The 15,283-nt window shown below is 46.8% G+C and overlaps 2 protein-coding genes across 2 annotated transcripts in view; one reads left to right on the top strand and one right to left on the bottom strand.

Moving 5' to 3' along the window:
* Gcna (germ cell nuclear acidic peptidase) overlaps positions 1-8,039 on the top strand; it is a 30,163-nt gene extending 22,124 nt beyond the window's left edge. The window contains exons 5-8 of the mRNA XM_075956810.1: positions 1,597-1,741; positions 4,239-4,377; positions 6,238-6,442; positions 7,644-8,039. Of these exons, the coding sequence (XP_075812925.1) occupies positions 1,597-1,741; positions 4,239-4,377; positions 6,238-6,442; positions 7,644-7,893 (739 nt within the window). The 3' untranslated portion in view covers positions 7,894-8,039. The remainder of the gene's footprint in view (positions 1-1,596; positions 1,742-4,238; positions 4,378-6,237; positions 6,443-7,643) is intronic.
* A 4,188-nt stretch (positions 8,040-12,227) lies between these two features.
* On the bottom strand, positions 12,228-14,887 carry Cxcr3 (C-X-C motif chemokine receptor 3). Its single transcript, XM_075957390.1, has 2 exons — positions 14,700-14,887; positions 12,228-13,712 (listed from the first exon to the last, which is right to left on the bottom strand). Exons 1-2 carry the CDS (start codon positions 14,709-14,711, stop codon positions 12,624-12,626), a joined length of 1,101 nt encoding a protein of 366 aa, XP_075813505.1. The 5' UTR covers positions 14,712-14,887; the 3' UTR covers positions 12,228-12,623.
* Positions 14,888-15,283: the final 396 nt, after the last annotated feature.

Raw genomic sequence — 15,283 nt, 5'->3', positions numbered from 1 at the left:
GGCATATTCCACAGCAGTGTAGCTTGCTTTACTTCTGGGACTCCTAACAATGGGAGCAGGACCTGTCCCTAACACTTTGGCCAGCTCTTGGGAGCCTGTTCTTCATACTTCATACAAGGAAAGGTGCTTAGTCTTACCTTACCTTGATATGCCATGATTTGTTGATACCCATGGGAGTCCTGCCCCTTTCTGAACATAAATAGAGGAGAAGTGGATTGGGGCAGAGGAGAAGAGGGAGGGGAAACTTCAGTCGCGATGTAAAATAAATTTTAAAAAAGCACTAAAAAGCCAGGCGGTGGTGGCACATGCAGAGGCAGGCGGATCTCTGTGAGTTCGAGGCCAGCCTGGTTTACAAGAGCTGGTGCCAGGACAGGCTCCAAAACTACAGAGAAACCCTGTCTCAAAAAACCAAAAAAAAAAAAAAAAAGCTGGGCGGTGGTGGTGCACACCTTTAATCGCAGCACTCGGGAGGCAGAGGCAGGCGGATCTCTGTGAGTTCGAGACCAGCCTGGTCTACAAGAGCTAGTTCCAGGATAGGCTCGAAAAACCAAAAAAAAAAAAAAAAAAAAAAAAAGAAAGAAAGAAAGAAAAAAGAAAAAAACCCAAACAAACCAAACACTAAAAAGCAAATTAAAAAAACCCACTTCTATTTACATCAGTAGTAATTGAGCATTGGCCCAATCATGGTTTAATGGAAAGACTGAGGATTTGGGTCAGAAGATCCATTGTCTCTGACTTTTGGGTCAGACACCTGAGCTTTAGTATCCTCATTTGCAAGATAGAGATGGGAACAAACAATGATATGATGCAAAGAGAGGTTCTTTGCAAATACTAAAATGCCACTGGTGGTTCTCAGGAAAGGCAGAGATGGGTCACTCTGTATCACGGGAAAGAGTTGATGCCGCAGCACAACAATGGGAAATCCCCATTCACTCCAGCGAATGTTTGAGCTGCCCACTTTGAGCAGAGTAGAAACAGTGGCTAGAATCACATTGACTCAGGCCTTGAATACCAGGCCAGCTGGTCAAGGAAAAGCCAGAAGGAAACAAAATGAATCTGGAGGTGAGTGGGTACTGGGTTAGAATGAAAAGAGCCTGGTAGTTAGAGAGTGCTGTTGTATGAAGGGGAAGGCAGGACTTGATGAGAGAGGTGAACCTGAGTTGCAAAGCAGATGCTGTCCGGGAGAGCCCACAGTCAGAAGATAGCAGTTCACATCCCAGTTGAACACAGGGTAAGGGAAAATGCATTCAAAATGCCTCCAAGGTTTTCTGTCAGTTGTGACAGAATTTTCATTATGGAGCCTGTTAGGCTAAAGATAGACTCATAAATCTGTTGGGAATTTACATTGAATAAATGAAAAATCAGAAACATCAGAGACTGAAGCTGTAGGTGTGGTTATTAGCCTTGAGGTTGAAACCTGGCCTCATACGTTTGAGAATGTGTGCCAAAAGTAAAGAGAAACACTGAATGGAGCCTGGGAAATAAATGTTAATATATGATGAGCCGGAAGGAAAGAACAGCAAGTTTTTAGACCTTTATGCATGTCTTCTCTTATTTCTTTAGCCATGAAAAATTCACTTGAATTTACCTTTGTAGGAAACGTATGTGCAAAATTCCTGGATGTTTCTTGAATAACATTGAGAAGTTAAAAGAGTATTCTGGAAGGAATTTCAAGCACAATAAGGAAGAACTGGCTCAGAAAATCTACGCACTACTTAACCACACTGTCTTTGATGGAAAGGTAGAAACAACGACTAAGTTTCTATTGAATACCTCTTGTACACCAGCATGCTTGGCTGCTGTACTAAGCATGTCTACTTCATGTCTTGGAGCTGTGCTAGTTTGAGTAGACCTGGACCACTCCATGGGTAGAAAAGAAAGACTTATTGGGGGCCAAACTGCCAAGGCTCTCTCTCAGAGGGGCAGAGAGAAGCAAAACAGTGGGAAAGCAAGCAGATTTTATGATAGTCAGCAGGTAGTGGTCTTTGTGCTGATATAAGCTGTTCAGATTAATCAGGAACTAGATGCTCTTACCCAATAATCGTCTGTTTACCCAGTTAGAGTCCTTCTGTTTAGGACATGGTCACCAGCGCTGCCGTATTTGGGGGGGGGCACTTTGGACTTAGCAAACATGAGAGAGAATGCTTGTGTGAGAGAGAACTTGTTTGGGTTGTATATATGAGCAGATGGCTATTACAGTAGGAGATTAGCACAGGGAGAATGACTGAAAAGTCTGAGAAGTCAGAAAATAGGATTTCCTGAAAGACATGAGGCTCCTGCTCCTTAAAAAATGGTTTGTACTGAGAACGGCAGCAGGGAAAGGACATGTGGTAAGGTAAAGAAGATGATGAGAAGGAGCTGGACGAGTTGCTTAGCCTCATTTTACCCATGTCTCTTGTAAAATGAGGCCAATAATAGTGCAGTCATCTTTGTGTGCCTGCAGGGAACGGGTTCTGGTACCCCTCAACAAATGGCAAAATCTACAGGTGCTCAAATCCCTTATATAAAATGTCCTCTGCTCGTCCTCTGTGTATATTTCTAGCAGATGCATGTTTTGTCATTTTTTATTATCTGACAGTTTTGTACATTTATGTAATAAATTGTAGTCATTTTTGATCTGCAGTTTGTTGAATCCATGGTACAGAACTCAGGCCCATTCTACTTACTACCTCAGAGTTACTATTAGACTGCAATATTTCCATAATCATAAAGTGCTTAGAACAGGGCCTAGGCACAGCAAGCTCTTGTTGTCTGGTCTTCGATGGCCTTGGCAAGTAGGTTAGGAGAAGTTAAGTTTAAATTGGTAGGAACCAGTGCACAGGAATGTGTGACAGGAAGCTACTGCTGAATGACATCCATCTGTCAATAGCTTGGTGGTATGGACTGGATTAGAAAATGCAGAGGTAGAGACCTTCTGGCCACTTGTTTTGCCTGTTTGTTTTGGGCTCTTTTATTTGTTACCATGCTTCCTGCATGTGAGGAAAGCACCCTACCCCTGAGCTGTACCATCACCGGTAGATTGTTTGTTGTTGTTTAATCCAGTGTTACAGTCTTCTGCTGAAGAGGCTTTGTGGAGGGAATTCTTATATCCTGAAGGTTCTGTAGCCTTTGGTACCCTCCCTCGTGCCAGCAATGTTGTAGCACATGAGTGGAACCCAAAAGCATTCTGAGTTGAGCAGCTGCTTGCCTACCTCAATAGGCTTGTACTTCTCTCCTTGACTGCCCCCTTCTTGGATCCATGAATCTGTGCACAAAATCCTTACATTTGTGTGGCCTTAAAAAATCTCCTTCCTTGTGTCCTGATTAACCTATTAATTGTCATTCCCAGGACTTCAATGTTTAGATTTGTTTTTTATTTGCATAAATTTTTCTTCAGCAACTCATGTACTCAGAGCCAAGAATGTAGGAGACAGTTCCTCTTACTTTGTTTTTATTTTTTGAGAATTTCATATGTGACTACTATCTTTGTGTCATTTCTACCACCCCTGTTCTTCCTATATCTCCACTTCTCAAATTAATGACCTCTTTGTGTGTGTGTGTGTGTGTGTGTGTGTGTGTGTGTAGTATGTGTAAAACCTTTTTTTTTTTCTTTTTCTTTTTGGTTTTTCGAGGCAGGGTTTCTCTGTGGTTTTGGAGCCTGTCCTGGAACTAGCTCTTGTAGACCAGGCTGGTCTCGAACTCACAGAGATCCGCCTGCCTCTGCCTCCCAAGTGCTGGGATTAAAGGTGTGCGCTACCACCGCCTGGCTATGTGTAAAACCTACTGAGTCCATTTAGTGTTGTTCCTATGTGTTTAGAGCAGACCTCTTGGGATTGTATAGCCAATAAGAGTTCATCACTGGAAAACTGATTATTTCTGTAGGGCAGTTATTGCCTGTGGCGTTTCATCTAGGGGTGGCGCCTTGTGAAATTTCCCTCGTCCACATTGGCATGTCCTCTTACTTTTTCTCAGAGGGAGAAAAACTCTTATTCTTATTTTCTGATATGAGTTGTTTCTAGGGAGATAGCTTAGCAGTTAAGAGCACTTAATGCTCTGGCAACAGACCCAGGTTTGGTTCCCAGCATGCACTTGGAAGCTTGCAACTGCTCTATAACTCCAGATCCAGGGAACCTGACACTCTCTTCTGGTACACATGTGGTACATATAAACTCAGGCTTATACACATACACATACATTTTTTAAAAAAAGTAAACCTTTAGAACTGCTTTCTGATACTTTTGTTTGCTTTTCATTTTCAGTTGCCAGAGAAAATAGAAATCATTTGGAATAAAAAGATGCTGCGGACTGCTGGTTTATGCACTACCCATGAGATACAACAACCCAAGAGGCAGCGCTATGCTAAGATTTCAATTTCTCCGAAAGTCTGCGACTCTGCAGGTGATTCCAGGACTATGGTGGATTTACCCTAGCACCCTGTCCTTCTGATCTGTTAAATTACTCATCCCCGGCAACCTATGTCACAGCTTTGAACTGTCATTTCCATGTGGGTAGGCATTCTGTATGTTGCTTAGAGGACATCATTATTAGATGGCTCACCTTTCCTAGGAATTCAACGTAGTTTCCAGGCCCATCTGCACATTTCCTTTGCCAAAGCCAGGTCTCCATTCTCTCAATTGCCAAGGGTCAAGATGCCCGCTCTAGCCAGACAGTTTTTCATTTGTCAAAGTCTGGTGACTTATCCCCTCCTTCTGTTCCCTCAGTTTGTGTGTGTGTGCTACTATGTTGCTTTCCTGCTCAGAGCCTGGTTTTCAAGGCCATGGTAGTCTGCTCCTGCTTCATGTGGTTTATCTGGCTTCTCACTGCTCGCTGCTAGCCCATGGTTTATCCATTCTTTGCCCATTGGCTCTCAAAAGGCAGCCCGTGGTTTTGTAGATCCAATCATTACTTACATTTTGTTTGACTTCTCCCGAATGCTCCCACCATATTGGAGACTATAGCCTCACACATGCCGTGTAAGTAGTATGCCATCGAATAGCAGCGACAACAGATTTTTAGAATCAAGTGTTTTGTCTTGTTTCTGATATGGTGTCTTGCTATGTTGTCCAGGCTGGTCTTGAACCCCTGGACTCAAGCAGACCTCTCGTCTCAGCTTTTTGAGTAACTGGAACTACATACAGGTGTCTGCCCCCCAACTCAGCTTTGAATGGTCGCCTTTTGGTAGGGAGGGTGAGGGTACAGGTTAGTGTAGCCTTGGCTGGCCTCATACTATATAGCTCAAGATGACCCTGAACTTGTAGAGTCCTCTTGCCTCAGCCTTTCAGTGCTGGGATTACAGAAGTGGGCTGCTGGTTTTTTTGTTTTTAATTAAAAAATATTTTTATACAATGTATTTTGATCATGTTCTTTCCCCTCCCCCAACTCTTCCCACCTACCTTTATGTATGTTTGCCTGTGTTCTCTCTCTCTCAAAAAAAAAAAAAACAAGAAAACAAAAAACTAAAATCAAAACAAAGAAACAAAAAAAATCAGTAAGAAAAAAATACTTAAACAAAGCAAAGTTGTTTTGAGATAGGATCTTGCCATATAATGCTAACTGATCTCTAACCCAGGGTCATCCACCTGTTTCATCCTCTCAAGTGCTAGGGTTAAAGGTCATGTATGGACTTAAATAGCCTTTCTAATTCTAAATTTAGTCAGCTGTTAAGAGTCTAGCTCCCGGGTGTGTGGGAGGGGGGTGAGAAGGCTCAGGGCCATCCAGCCTGCTGATCTGAGTTTCTTCTCCAGGACTTACATAGTCGAAGGGAAGAGCTGGCTTCCACAAGTTGTCCTCTGGTCCCCACATGCATGCGCATGTATGTGCACGCACACACACACACACACAATAAATAAATGTAATTAATTTTTTCATAAAAGAACCCAGCTCAGATCTCTCTCTTACCCCAAACTTCTGCTCACCAAATCTCATGGCCATACATACCTGTGAGCCCACCTTTGTCCCAAGTGTGAAGAAAGCAAGCCTCGTCCAGGTACATTTCGAGCAATGTCCCACAAAAGGATGAACATGCTGGAGCTGCTCCCCAAAGACCTGACCACTTAAGAAGCAGTCAAAACCAAAACTAGCTTGTATGTGAGTAGAAATTTGACTCTCCGAATCCTGGGAAGGCAACAATTGCAGCTGACTGTGCTTCTGTGAGACAGCCTTGTGTGTGGTAGGGGTGAAAGTCAAGGGCTTATGGGATAGTAGATCAGAAGAAAATTCATTTTAGTGCTGACAGTTTCTTTTCATTTCTCTCTCAAGATCGAATCCGGGACACCTTGATCCATGAACTATGCCATGCAGCCTCCTGGCTGCTTGATGGCATCCGGGATTCTCATGGTATCTCATGGCAATATTATGCTAAAAAATGCAATTCCGTACACCCAGAACTGCCTAAGGTCACCCGTTGCCATAACTACACAATTCACTACAAGATCTATTATGAATGCATGCTGTGCAAATACAGGTAAGGCCTTTTCAGATTTTTCCCAATTCTTTTGTTATTCCAGCCTCCAATAGCTGTTTGTTTTCTTTTTCTGGTACTGGGAATTGAGCTAAGGGACTCATGGCTGCCAGGCAAACACTACATGGCTCCCCTGCCTGAGCCATATCATCAGCCAGCCCTCTTTTCTTCCTTCCTTCCTTCCTTCCTTCCTTCCTTCCTTCCTTCCTTCCTTCCTCCCTCCCTCCCTCCCTCCCTCCCTTCCTTCCTTCCTTCCTTTTTTTTTTTTTTTTTTTGGTTTTTTGAGACAGGGTTTCTCTGTGGCTTTGGAGTCTGTCCTGGAACTAGCTCTGTAGACCAGGCTGGTTTCGAACTCACAGATATCCGCCTGCCTCTGCCTCCTGAGTGCTGGGATTAAAGGCGTGTGCCACCATCACCCGGCCCTTCCTTCCTTCCTTCCTTCCTTCCTTCCTTCCTTCCTTCCTCCCTCCCTCCCTCCCTCCCTCCCTCCCTCCCTCCCTCTCTCTCTCTCTCTCTCTCTTTCTCTCTCTCTCTCTTTCTTTTTTGTTTTGTTTTTTGTTTTGAGACAGGGTGTGGAACCTGTCCTGGAACTAGCTCTTGTAGACCAGGCTGGCCTTGAACTCACAGAGATCCGCCTGCCTCTGCCTCCCGAGTGCTGGGGTTAAAGGCTACCACTGCCTGGCCAGCCCTCTTTCTTATGATTTTTGTTTTTGTCTTTTTGAAACAGGCTCCTGGCAAGTTTTATATGCTAGTCTTTTTTTTTTTTTTTTTTTTTTTGGTTTTTCAAGAAAGGGTTTCTCTGTGGTTTTGGAGCCTGTCCTGGAACTAGCTCTTGTAGACCAGGCTAGTCTCAAACTCACAGAGATCCGCGTGCCTCTGCCTCCCGAGTGCTGGGATTAAAGGCATGCACCACCACCGCCCGGCCTATATGCTAGTCTTGAGCTAGCTTTGTAGCCTTGAACTATGGCAGGACCAAATCAATCTTTAGTAAGTCTATGGACCAATTTAAGGAGTCAAGCTCACTATTTCTGCGTTCTCTTTCTCCATTATCTCCCTGAATTTGAGCTGGCCTGACTCTGCTGCTGCCTGGGGCTCCTCAGAACTCACAGAAAATTGCTTTGAGCATAAAGCTGAGGAGTTGGAGCTGCTGTTGAGGGGTCGTGATTAATTTGTTATTGTGCTGTGGTATCTCCTTTCTCCCCAGGATTGGCCGCTACACCAGATCGCTGAACACTAAACGCTTCATCTGTGCCAGATGCAAAGGGCATCTGGTCTTGCTGCCATTGTTTCGCAAGGATGGAACCCCCATGGTGCCCTATGTGAGACCATTTGCCAAATATGTGCAGGAGAATTATAGAGCCGTGTTTAACGGCACGGCAGGAATCAGCCATGGGAATGTGATGAAAAGACTCAGCAAGGATTATTTTGCCAGTAAACAAAAGGCAAATCCTTAAGGTTTGCCTGGAATATAGTTATGTGAGCCAAATCCTTTACTGGCAAGAAGTTCTAGAAAACTATTTCTGTAAGGTTTTATGTATTGGGGTTTAAATGTGTTTTCTGATTTGTTATTATTGATGATTGTTCTTAATAAAGAGTTCTTTTGCTAACCATACAGCTCTTGACAATACTCGAAGCCCTTTGGATCCACATTGGGTTTTAACTTGGAATGAGTCAGAAGAAAAGGCTGTTTCTTGGGAGGGAGAGCAGTGAGAACAACAGAGTAAGTGGCTCGTAGTGAGTACTCTGCTAGCTTGTTATGCCTCCTCGGGTGTGAGGAGCCAGCCTGCTTCATGAATTCCAGCTGCTCATGGATTTGAGTGAAGCATGCAATCATTCAGAAAATAAATGTTTCCATCTCACATTCCAGCTCTCCTATTCAAGTGCTCGAGCAGACTGCCTATCTCTGGGAGCTATTGAGGGTGTGGATAGGACCCAACATTGTTTTAGTGTATGTACTCCTGTGAATGCCACAGAAAATGCCCACCAACTTGTGGCTTAGAGCAGCACGGATATTCTATTATATTATAATAAGGTCAAGAATCTAGGATGAGTCACCTAGATTATGATTAAGGTGTTGATGGGAACTTCTGGAAATCCATTTCTTTTCCAGTACCTAGAGGCCTTCCACAACCCGTTTCAAGGTTTCTGTTAGGAATTTTTCCTAATGTGAGCTCTCTGCCAATGCAAAAATCTCAATCAAGCCAAATCACAACAAGCCAAATTAAAAATATCCAGGTTTAATGGGATTCCAGCATTCGCAGGTGGCCACGGGGGGGGGGGGTCGACCGGGAGACCGTGAACATGACCACGGTGTGTGGGGGAGAGACCACCAGGGGACCTTCTGAGGAAGCAGTTTAAGTAGACTGGAAGAGTGGTCAAGATTTTGGCAGGCTGTCTTGACACTCCTCCAGGGAGGGGTCAAGGCTTGGTGGGCACAAGGACAGGGTCTCCAAAGATGGAGGCCAGAGACCGGGACTTGGGACTTACAGTTTCTTTGAGACAAAACATCTTTTTTACTTTCTGTTCACTTCTAGAGACTTGGGGTCCACTTAGAGAATTCTTCTCTCTCTCTCTCTCTCTCTCTCTCTCTCTCTCTCTCTCTCTCTCTCTCTCTCTGTGTGTGTGTGTGTGTGTGTGTGTGTGTGTGTGCGCGCGCGCGCGCTTTTCTTGGAACACATGTGTACATGTGTATATGCACGTGGAAGCCAGTGACAAACCTTTGGTTTCATTTCCAAGAGCTGTCCACCTTGTTTTTTGAGACAGTGTCTCATGTGGTTGTAGTGCTTTCCAATTCGGCTAGGCTGGCTGACCAGCAAGCTACTGTGTTCTTCCTGTCACCACCCACCCAGGACTGGGGTTATAAGTGCACACCACCATGCTTAACTTTTTATGTGGTTGCTAAGACCAAATTCAGCTCCTTGTACATACATGATTAGTACTTCACAAATTGAGCCCTCTCTCAAGCCCATTATTATCATTATTATTTTTATTATTTATTACTATTTTTGATAGGTCTCATATAGCCTAGGCTGCCCTTGAATTCTTTAAAAAAATTTTATTACATTTATTGTGGGGGAGGGGCCATGTTTGTGTCATAGCACACATATAAAGTCAGAGGACAAATTTTGGAAGTCAGTACTCTTCTATCTTGTGGATCCCAGGGATTGAACTCAGGTTGTCAGACTTGGTGACAAGTAACTTCATCTGCTTACCCACCTGGCTCAGCTCTGACCTTGGACGCTATGTAGCCTAGGTAGGTCATTAACTCCCAGTTCTGTCTCTGCCTGCCTTCCAAATACTGGGGATTATAGCATGCACCACTATGACCTGCCAAAATCTAATTTTAAAATCAGTTGGGTCACAGATTAGCGACCTCAGTTCCCCTTTGCCATGTTTGTTGGCTTTTTTTTTTTTTGAGACGGTGTTGTAGCCCTGACTGGTCTGGAAATTACTAGGTAGATCAGGCTGACTTCAGACTCACAGACATCCTCTTGCTTCTGCCTCTTAAAGCTACGATTGCAGGTATATACTACCACACGCTTCTGTTTGGTTGTTGAGACAGGACTTTCCTTATGTCACCCCAGGCTAGTCTCAAACCCACTATGTCTCCCAGGCTAGCTTTGTATTGTTGCTCTTCCTGCCCCAAGTACTTGGATTACAGACATGTACCACAGTGCACAGCTAGTCCCTTTTACCATGTAAAGTGACCTGATCGCATGTTCTGGGGATTAGAGCACGGATGTCTTGAGGGGTCCAGTTTTTGAGGCCTGCTACAAATAATGCTTATCTTTATCAGTGTACCATTACTGATACTTTAATAAGCAGGGTATATTATTTTAACATTTTCCTCTTGCTTTTCATTTTGTAGAAGGATGGAGTAGTCTTTGGAGCACCGAGACTAGATGTGACTGTAGGCATATATAGCGTAGGACAAACTTCCCCAGCTAACTGCTTCCATTCCTTTTCTCCTGGGCTCTAGCATATCTGCAGCTTCAAACAAAGTCCAGCCTGTCACAGAGGGTCATGGCACATCTGTGACTTGACTGGGAGGACTGATGTGCAGTGGGTAGCCCTGTCACCTGCCATTCTGGAAAGCTCTGGTTATTTTTTTCAATTGTTTTTAATGAGCTATACATTTTTCTCTGCTCCCCTCCCTCTTCTCACCTACCCCTCAACCGTCTCCCATGGTCCCCATGCTCCCAATTTACTCAGGAGAGCTTGTCTTTTTCTACTTCCCATGTAGATTAGATCTATGTAAGTCTTTCTTGGGGTCCTCATTGTTGTCTAGGTTCTCTGGGATTGTGGTTTGTGGGCTGGTTTTCTTTGCTTTATGTTTAAAAACCACCTATGAGTAATATGATATTTGTCTTTCTGGGTCTGGGTTACCTCGTTCAATATGATGTTTCTTTCTTTCTTTTTTTTTTTTTTTTGATTTTCGAGACAGGGTTTCTCTGTAGCTTTTTTGGTTCCTGTCCTGGAACTAGCTCTGTAGACCAGGCTGGCCTCGAACTCACAGAGATCTGCCTGCCTCTGCCTCCCAAATGCTGGGATTAAAGGCCTGCGCCACCACCGCCCATCAATATGATGTTTCTAGATACATCCATTTGCCTGCAAATTTCAAGATGTCATTATTTTTTTCTGTTGTGTAGTACTCCGCTGTGTAAATGTACCACATTTTCCTTATCCATTGCTCTGGTTATTTTTTCCACTTCGCTTTAGACATGGAAAATGCTCCTATTGACCATTTCTTCTTGGTGGCTATGTGCTAACTACTGCTAGCAAACCATCAGGCTCTGTTGCTGGTGTGTGTGTGTGTGTGTGTGTACATGTGTACACGTATGTGAAGGTCAGAGGAGCATATTGGGTGTGCTCTATTGCTCTCCACCGTATTTCTTCATGAACCCGGAGCTTATATCTTCCCCCAACTCCAGGCCCGCAGGCAGCCAACCTACCCCACAGTGTTGGGGTTACAGGCACACTTGGTCATGCCCAGCTTTTTCAAAGGTGTTGGTGGTCTGAACTTGGGTCTTCGTGTTTGCTCGGCAAGCATTCTTCCCAACTGAACCATCTCCTCAGCCCCATTTTCCCCACCTTTTTCCCAAGCCTATTTCTCCCCAGTAAGATCCGGTATTACCCAAATAAGCAATACAAGGTTCTCTGACTGGCCTATGATCCCATTGCCTTATCCCAGGCTATCCTACAGCCTCATCACCATCAGTCCTGTGTAGCTCTGGCTTGCCTGGAACTTTCTCTATAGACCAGGCTGGCCTTGAATTCATGGAGATCCACCTGCTTCTGACTCCCAAACACTGTTCTGTACCACCACATCTGGCGTAGCTAAACCACTTATCAACTCCCCAAAGCATTGCTGTTTTCAGCCTCTCTGCCTCTGCTGCTGCCCTCTCTTCTGCCAGACAGCTCTTGCCACTAAGCTCAGTCATGGACTCAGCGTGTGCCACCCCTTTGCTTTGTAGCATAGATTTATTGGCATTTGTTCATTTTTACTGCGCCTTCCCTGCTGGCCGGAGCTGCTGGGACTCAGGAGTTATGGCTTATTGATGTCTAGTAGCCCCAAAGTGTCCCTAGACTTATTCACTGCCATCACCCAAGCCCATGAGGGTGTCTAGCAGCTTTACTAAGACAACAGGGGGTCCAGCAGAGGGCACAGCAGAGCCTAGGAGGGCAAAAAGGTAGACTCTAGGTCAGGCAGGATGAGGCAGGAAGTGCACTCCTGAGCCCAGTCAGACCCCGCCCAAATGATGACTGGCAATACACCCTGGTCCTCATTATCTCGTTTATTGCAAGTTGAAGCAGAGTTTTAGGCATAAAAGTGCGCGGATATTGACATGCAGGGGACCACAGGCACATTCAGTGGCGAGCAAGGGCTGGCCCTCTCCGTGCATCACCTCTCACTCCCCTCACACAGGGAAGGCTGAGTTCTACTTGCCGAATTCGAATTCAAAGGGTAGTGGTGCTCCAGGCAGCTAGCTCTGAAATAGCAGGATGGGCGCGTGGCAGCTGAGGCAGCTGGGAGAGTAGTTCTCGGGAGACCTGGAGGTGCTGGGCTGCCAGTGGGTCCCAGCAGCGACGTTCTGTGTGAGTCAGAGCTAGCCCAGCCACAAGGAGGAGAAGAACCTGCATGGGTTAGGACCTGGGTGGCACAGGCTACAGTTTCACTCCAGAGTTACAAGCCCAAGTAGGAGGCCTCTGTCGTCTCAGACCATGAAGATTCCCGCCGTGAAGATGATGGCTGACGTTGGAGCCCTCTCTGGTCAGAGCGGCCCAGGCGTATGAGCAGCATCCACATTTGTTCTCTGAACTTCACCCCCACAAAGGCATAGAGCAGTGGGTTGAGGCAGCAGTGCAAGTAGCCCATGCCCGAGGTGACTGACTTGGCCACGTCCACGTGGCTTTCTCGACCACAGTTTCGGGCCAAAACTCCCAGGTCCATGAGGATATCCACCAACACCACCAGGTGATAGGGGGTCCAGCAGACAGCAAAGGCCACCACCACCACCACCACTAGCCTTATGGCTCGTAAGCGCCTCTGGCCTCTGGAGACCAGCAGCACAGCCAGGATATGGGCATAGCAGTAGGCCATGACTACAAGGGGCAGCAGGAAACCGGCCACCAGCTGCAGGATACGCAGAGCCGTGTGACCCACCTGGGGAAAGTTGTACTGGCAGCGAGTGGCATTGAGGCGCTGATCATAGCTGGCTGACAGGAAGATGAAGTCTGGGAGGGCAAAGAGCAGACAGAGTCCCCAGACAACTATGCAGGTGAGGGCTACGCGTAGCCAGGGGTCCCTGCGGTAGATCTGGGTGGCATGCACTATGCTCAGATAGCGGTCAAAGCTTATGCAGGCCAGCAGGAAGGCCCCTGCGTAGAAGTTGATGTTAAAGAGGGCACCTGCCACTTTGCAGAGGCCAGAGCCAAAAACCCACTGGACAGCAGCGTCTACTGCCCATAGCGGCAGGGTCAATACCAGCAGTGCATCGGCCACAGCCAGGTGGAGCAGGAAGGTGTCTGTGCTGCTCAGGGCAGTGCGCTGGCTCAGTAGCACAGCAGCCACAGCCCCATTGCCTAGCAGCCCCAGCAAAAAGAGGAGGCTATAGAGGGCTGGCAGGAAGGCTCTGTCAAAGTTCAGACTGAAGTCCTGTGTGCAGGGCGGGGAGTCAAAGACGCTCTCGTTTTCCCCGTAATCATAAGGAGAGGTACTGTTCTCCAGAAGAAAGGCAAAGTCCGAGGCATCTAGCACTTGACGTTCACTAACCTGCCCAAGGAAGGGGAAAGAGGGAAGGGAGGCCATTCTCTGTAAAGGCCTGGCAACTGTCTTGCCCCTTTGTGCCTTGTCATTTATTCTGATGAGTGTTTCCCTTAGCAATAGCTCTGTCAGGGTCAGACCCTGAGCTGTCACTTTCTTTCTCCCGGGCCCACTCCTCCTTAACTCCACCTACTGGAACAGTGACTTGTAGTCTCAAAGGCTGGCGACCCCCAGACCCTTTCTGGATGATCACACAAGCCAGGTGTCCTTTGCAGCAGGAGGAATGTCCTTCCAGGTCTGGAGCCTTCTATTCTCTTTCCCTTCCCTCTTGTGGCTTGTCTGCCTCAATATTGTGGCCACACCGGGATCAAAACCACCTGCCTCCCCAGGTGATCCCTCCCCACTTCATCTTCAGGTCCCTGGCCCTCCTTTCCCCCCTCAGCCCTTATCTGGAGACCCCAGCTTCCTGGACTCACAGAAGGCTTTCCTACAAACCCCTGTGCACCCTACGCACACCATGCACACATGTACACTCCCCGTCCCCTACCCAGAGGCTTGTGCAGCTATGTCGGCACCCACTGAGCTCCCCAGTAGGAAGGTCTCCCCAGGCTTATTTCAACCTCTTGGGCTCAAGTGAGCTTTCTGCCTCTGCCTCCTAGGTAGCTAGAACAATGTGGGTATTCCACTTCCCTGGATAGCCCGAATCCTCTTCACCCTTCACCTCATCCCAAACTGTCTCCGAGCTAGAGATCACCAAGGTTGAGTCTCTCCAATGTGACATTTGCTGGTGAGGCATCCAAGCCACAGAGGCAGGAGACATGCCTGTGGTTAGTGGCCAGGCTGGGTTCCTAAATCCCAGTAATGCACTCATTCCATGTGGCTTCCTCAACTCTCTGGTGTCCCTGCCTGGGCTGTGGGCCAGTCCAGACTTGTCCCTGGCACAGAAGCTTGGCCACTTGGTACTGTAACGTAGCTGAGCTGAGCAGCAGAACTTACCTCAAGGTACATGGTTAGGCTGGCGCTCTGGCTGCGGCTGCTGGGGTCAGGTCGCGTGCTGCCTGCTTCTCTGCTTTGGCACTTGTGGTTGGGAACTTACAGTGAACAGAGGAAGTGAAGACTTCACGGCTCAGCACAGCCTCTTCCAAAGGGTTATCTATCTACATCAGCCCTCCACCGGGTCCCTCTGCTGCTACTCCTGTGGCCAGGTGAACACATCTGGAAGGAGTTAGCCAGGAACCTCAGACTGCTACCAAGTCTGCAGTTCTGGTCCTTCTCAATACCATGCACCAACAACTAAGCATGTCTAGGAGCAGGCAGGAAGTGTGATTTGATGGCAGTGACTGGAGAGGGGAAGCCCACCTTCCGAGGGTACCTTCTCTCCAGCAAGTCTGGGATTGGAGGCTCACTAGGACTGGGTTAGAGTGGGTGTGTTGGGAATACTACTGTCATCACTGCATGGGAAGGGAGGAGGTCTCCAGGAGCAGCATGCCACCTCTTCCTGATTTGGGGATGGCTGCCTCTGACCTGGCATGGGTGGACACATATAAAACTGTCATGGATTATAATAAGCTGCGTCATCC

The sequence above is a fragment of the Microtus pennsylvanicus genome, chromosome X, assembly GCF_037038515.1.
Source record: "Microtus pennsylvanicus isolate mMicPen1 chromosome X, mMicPen1.hap1, whole genome shotgun sequence".
Taxonomy (NCBI): Eukaryota; Metazoa; Chordata; class Mammalia; order Rodentia; family Cricetidae; genus Microtus; species Microtus pennsylvanicus.
The sequence above is the reverse complement of the archived record's forward strand: the minus strand, read 5'-3'. Positions and strand labels throughout refer to the sequence as shown.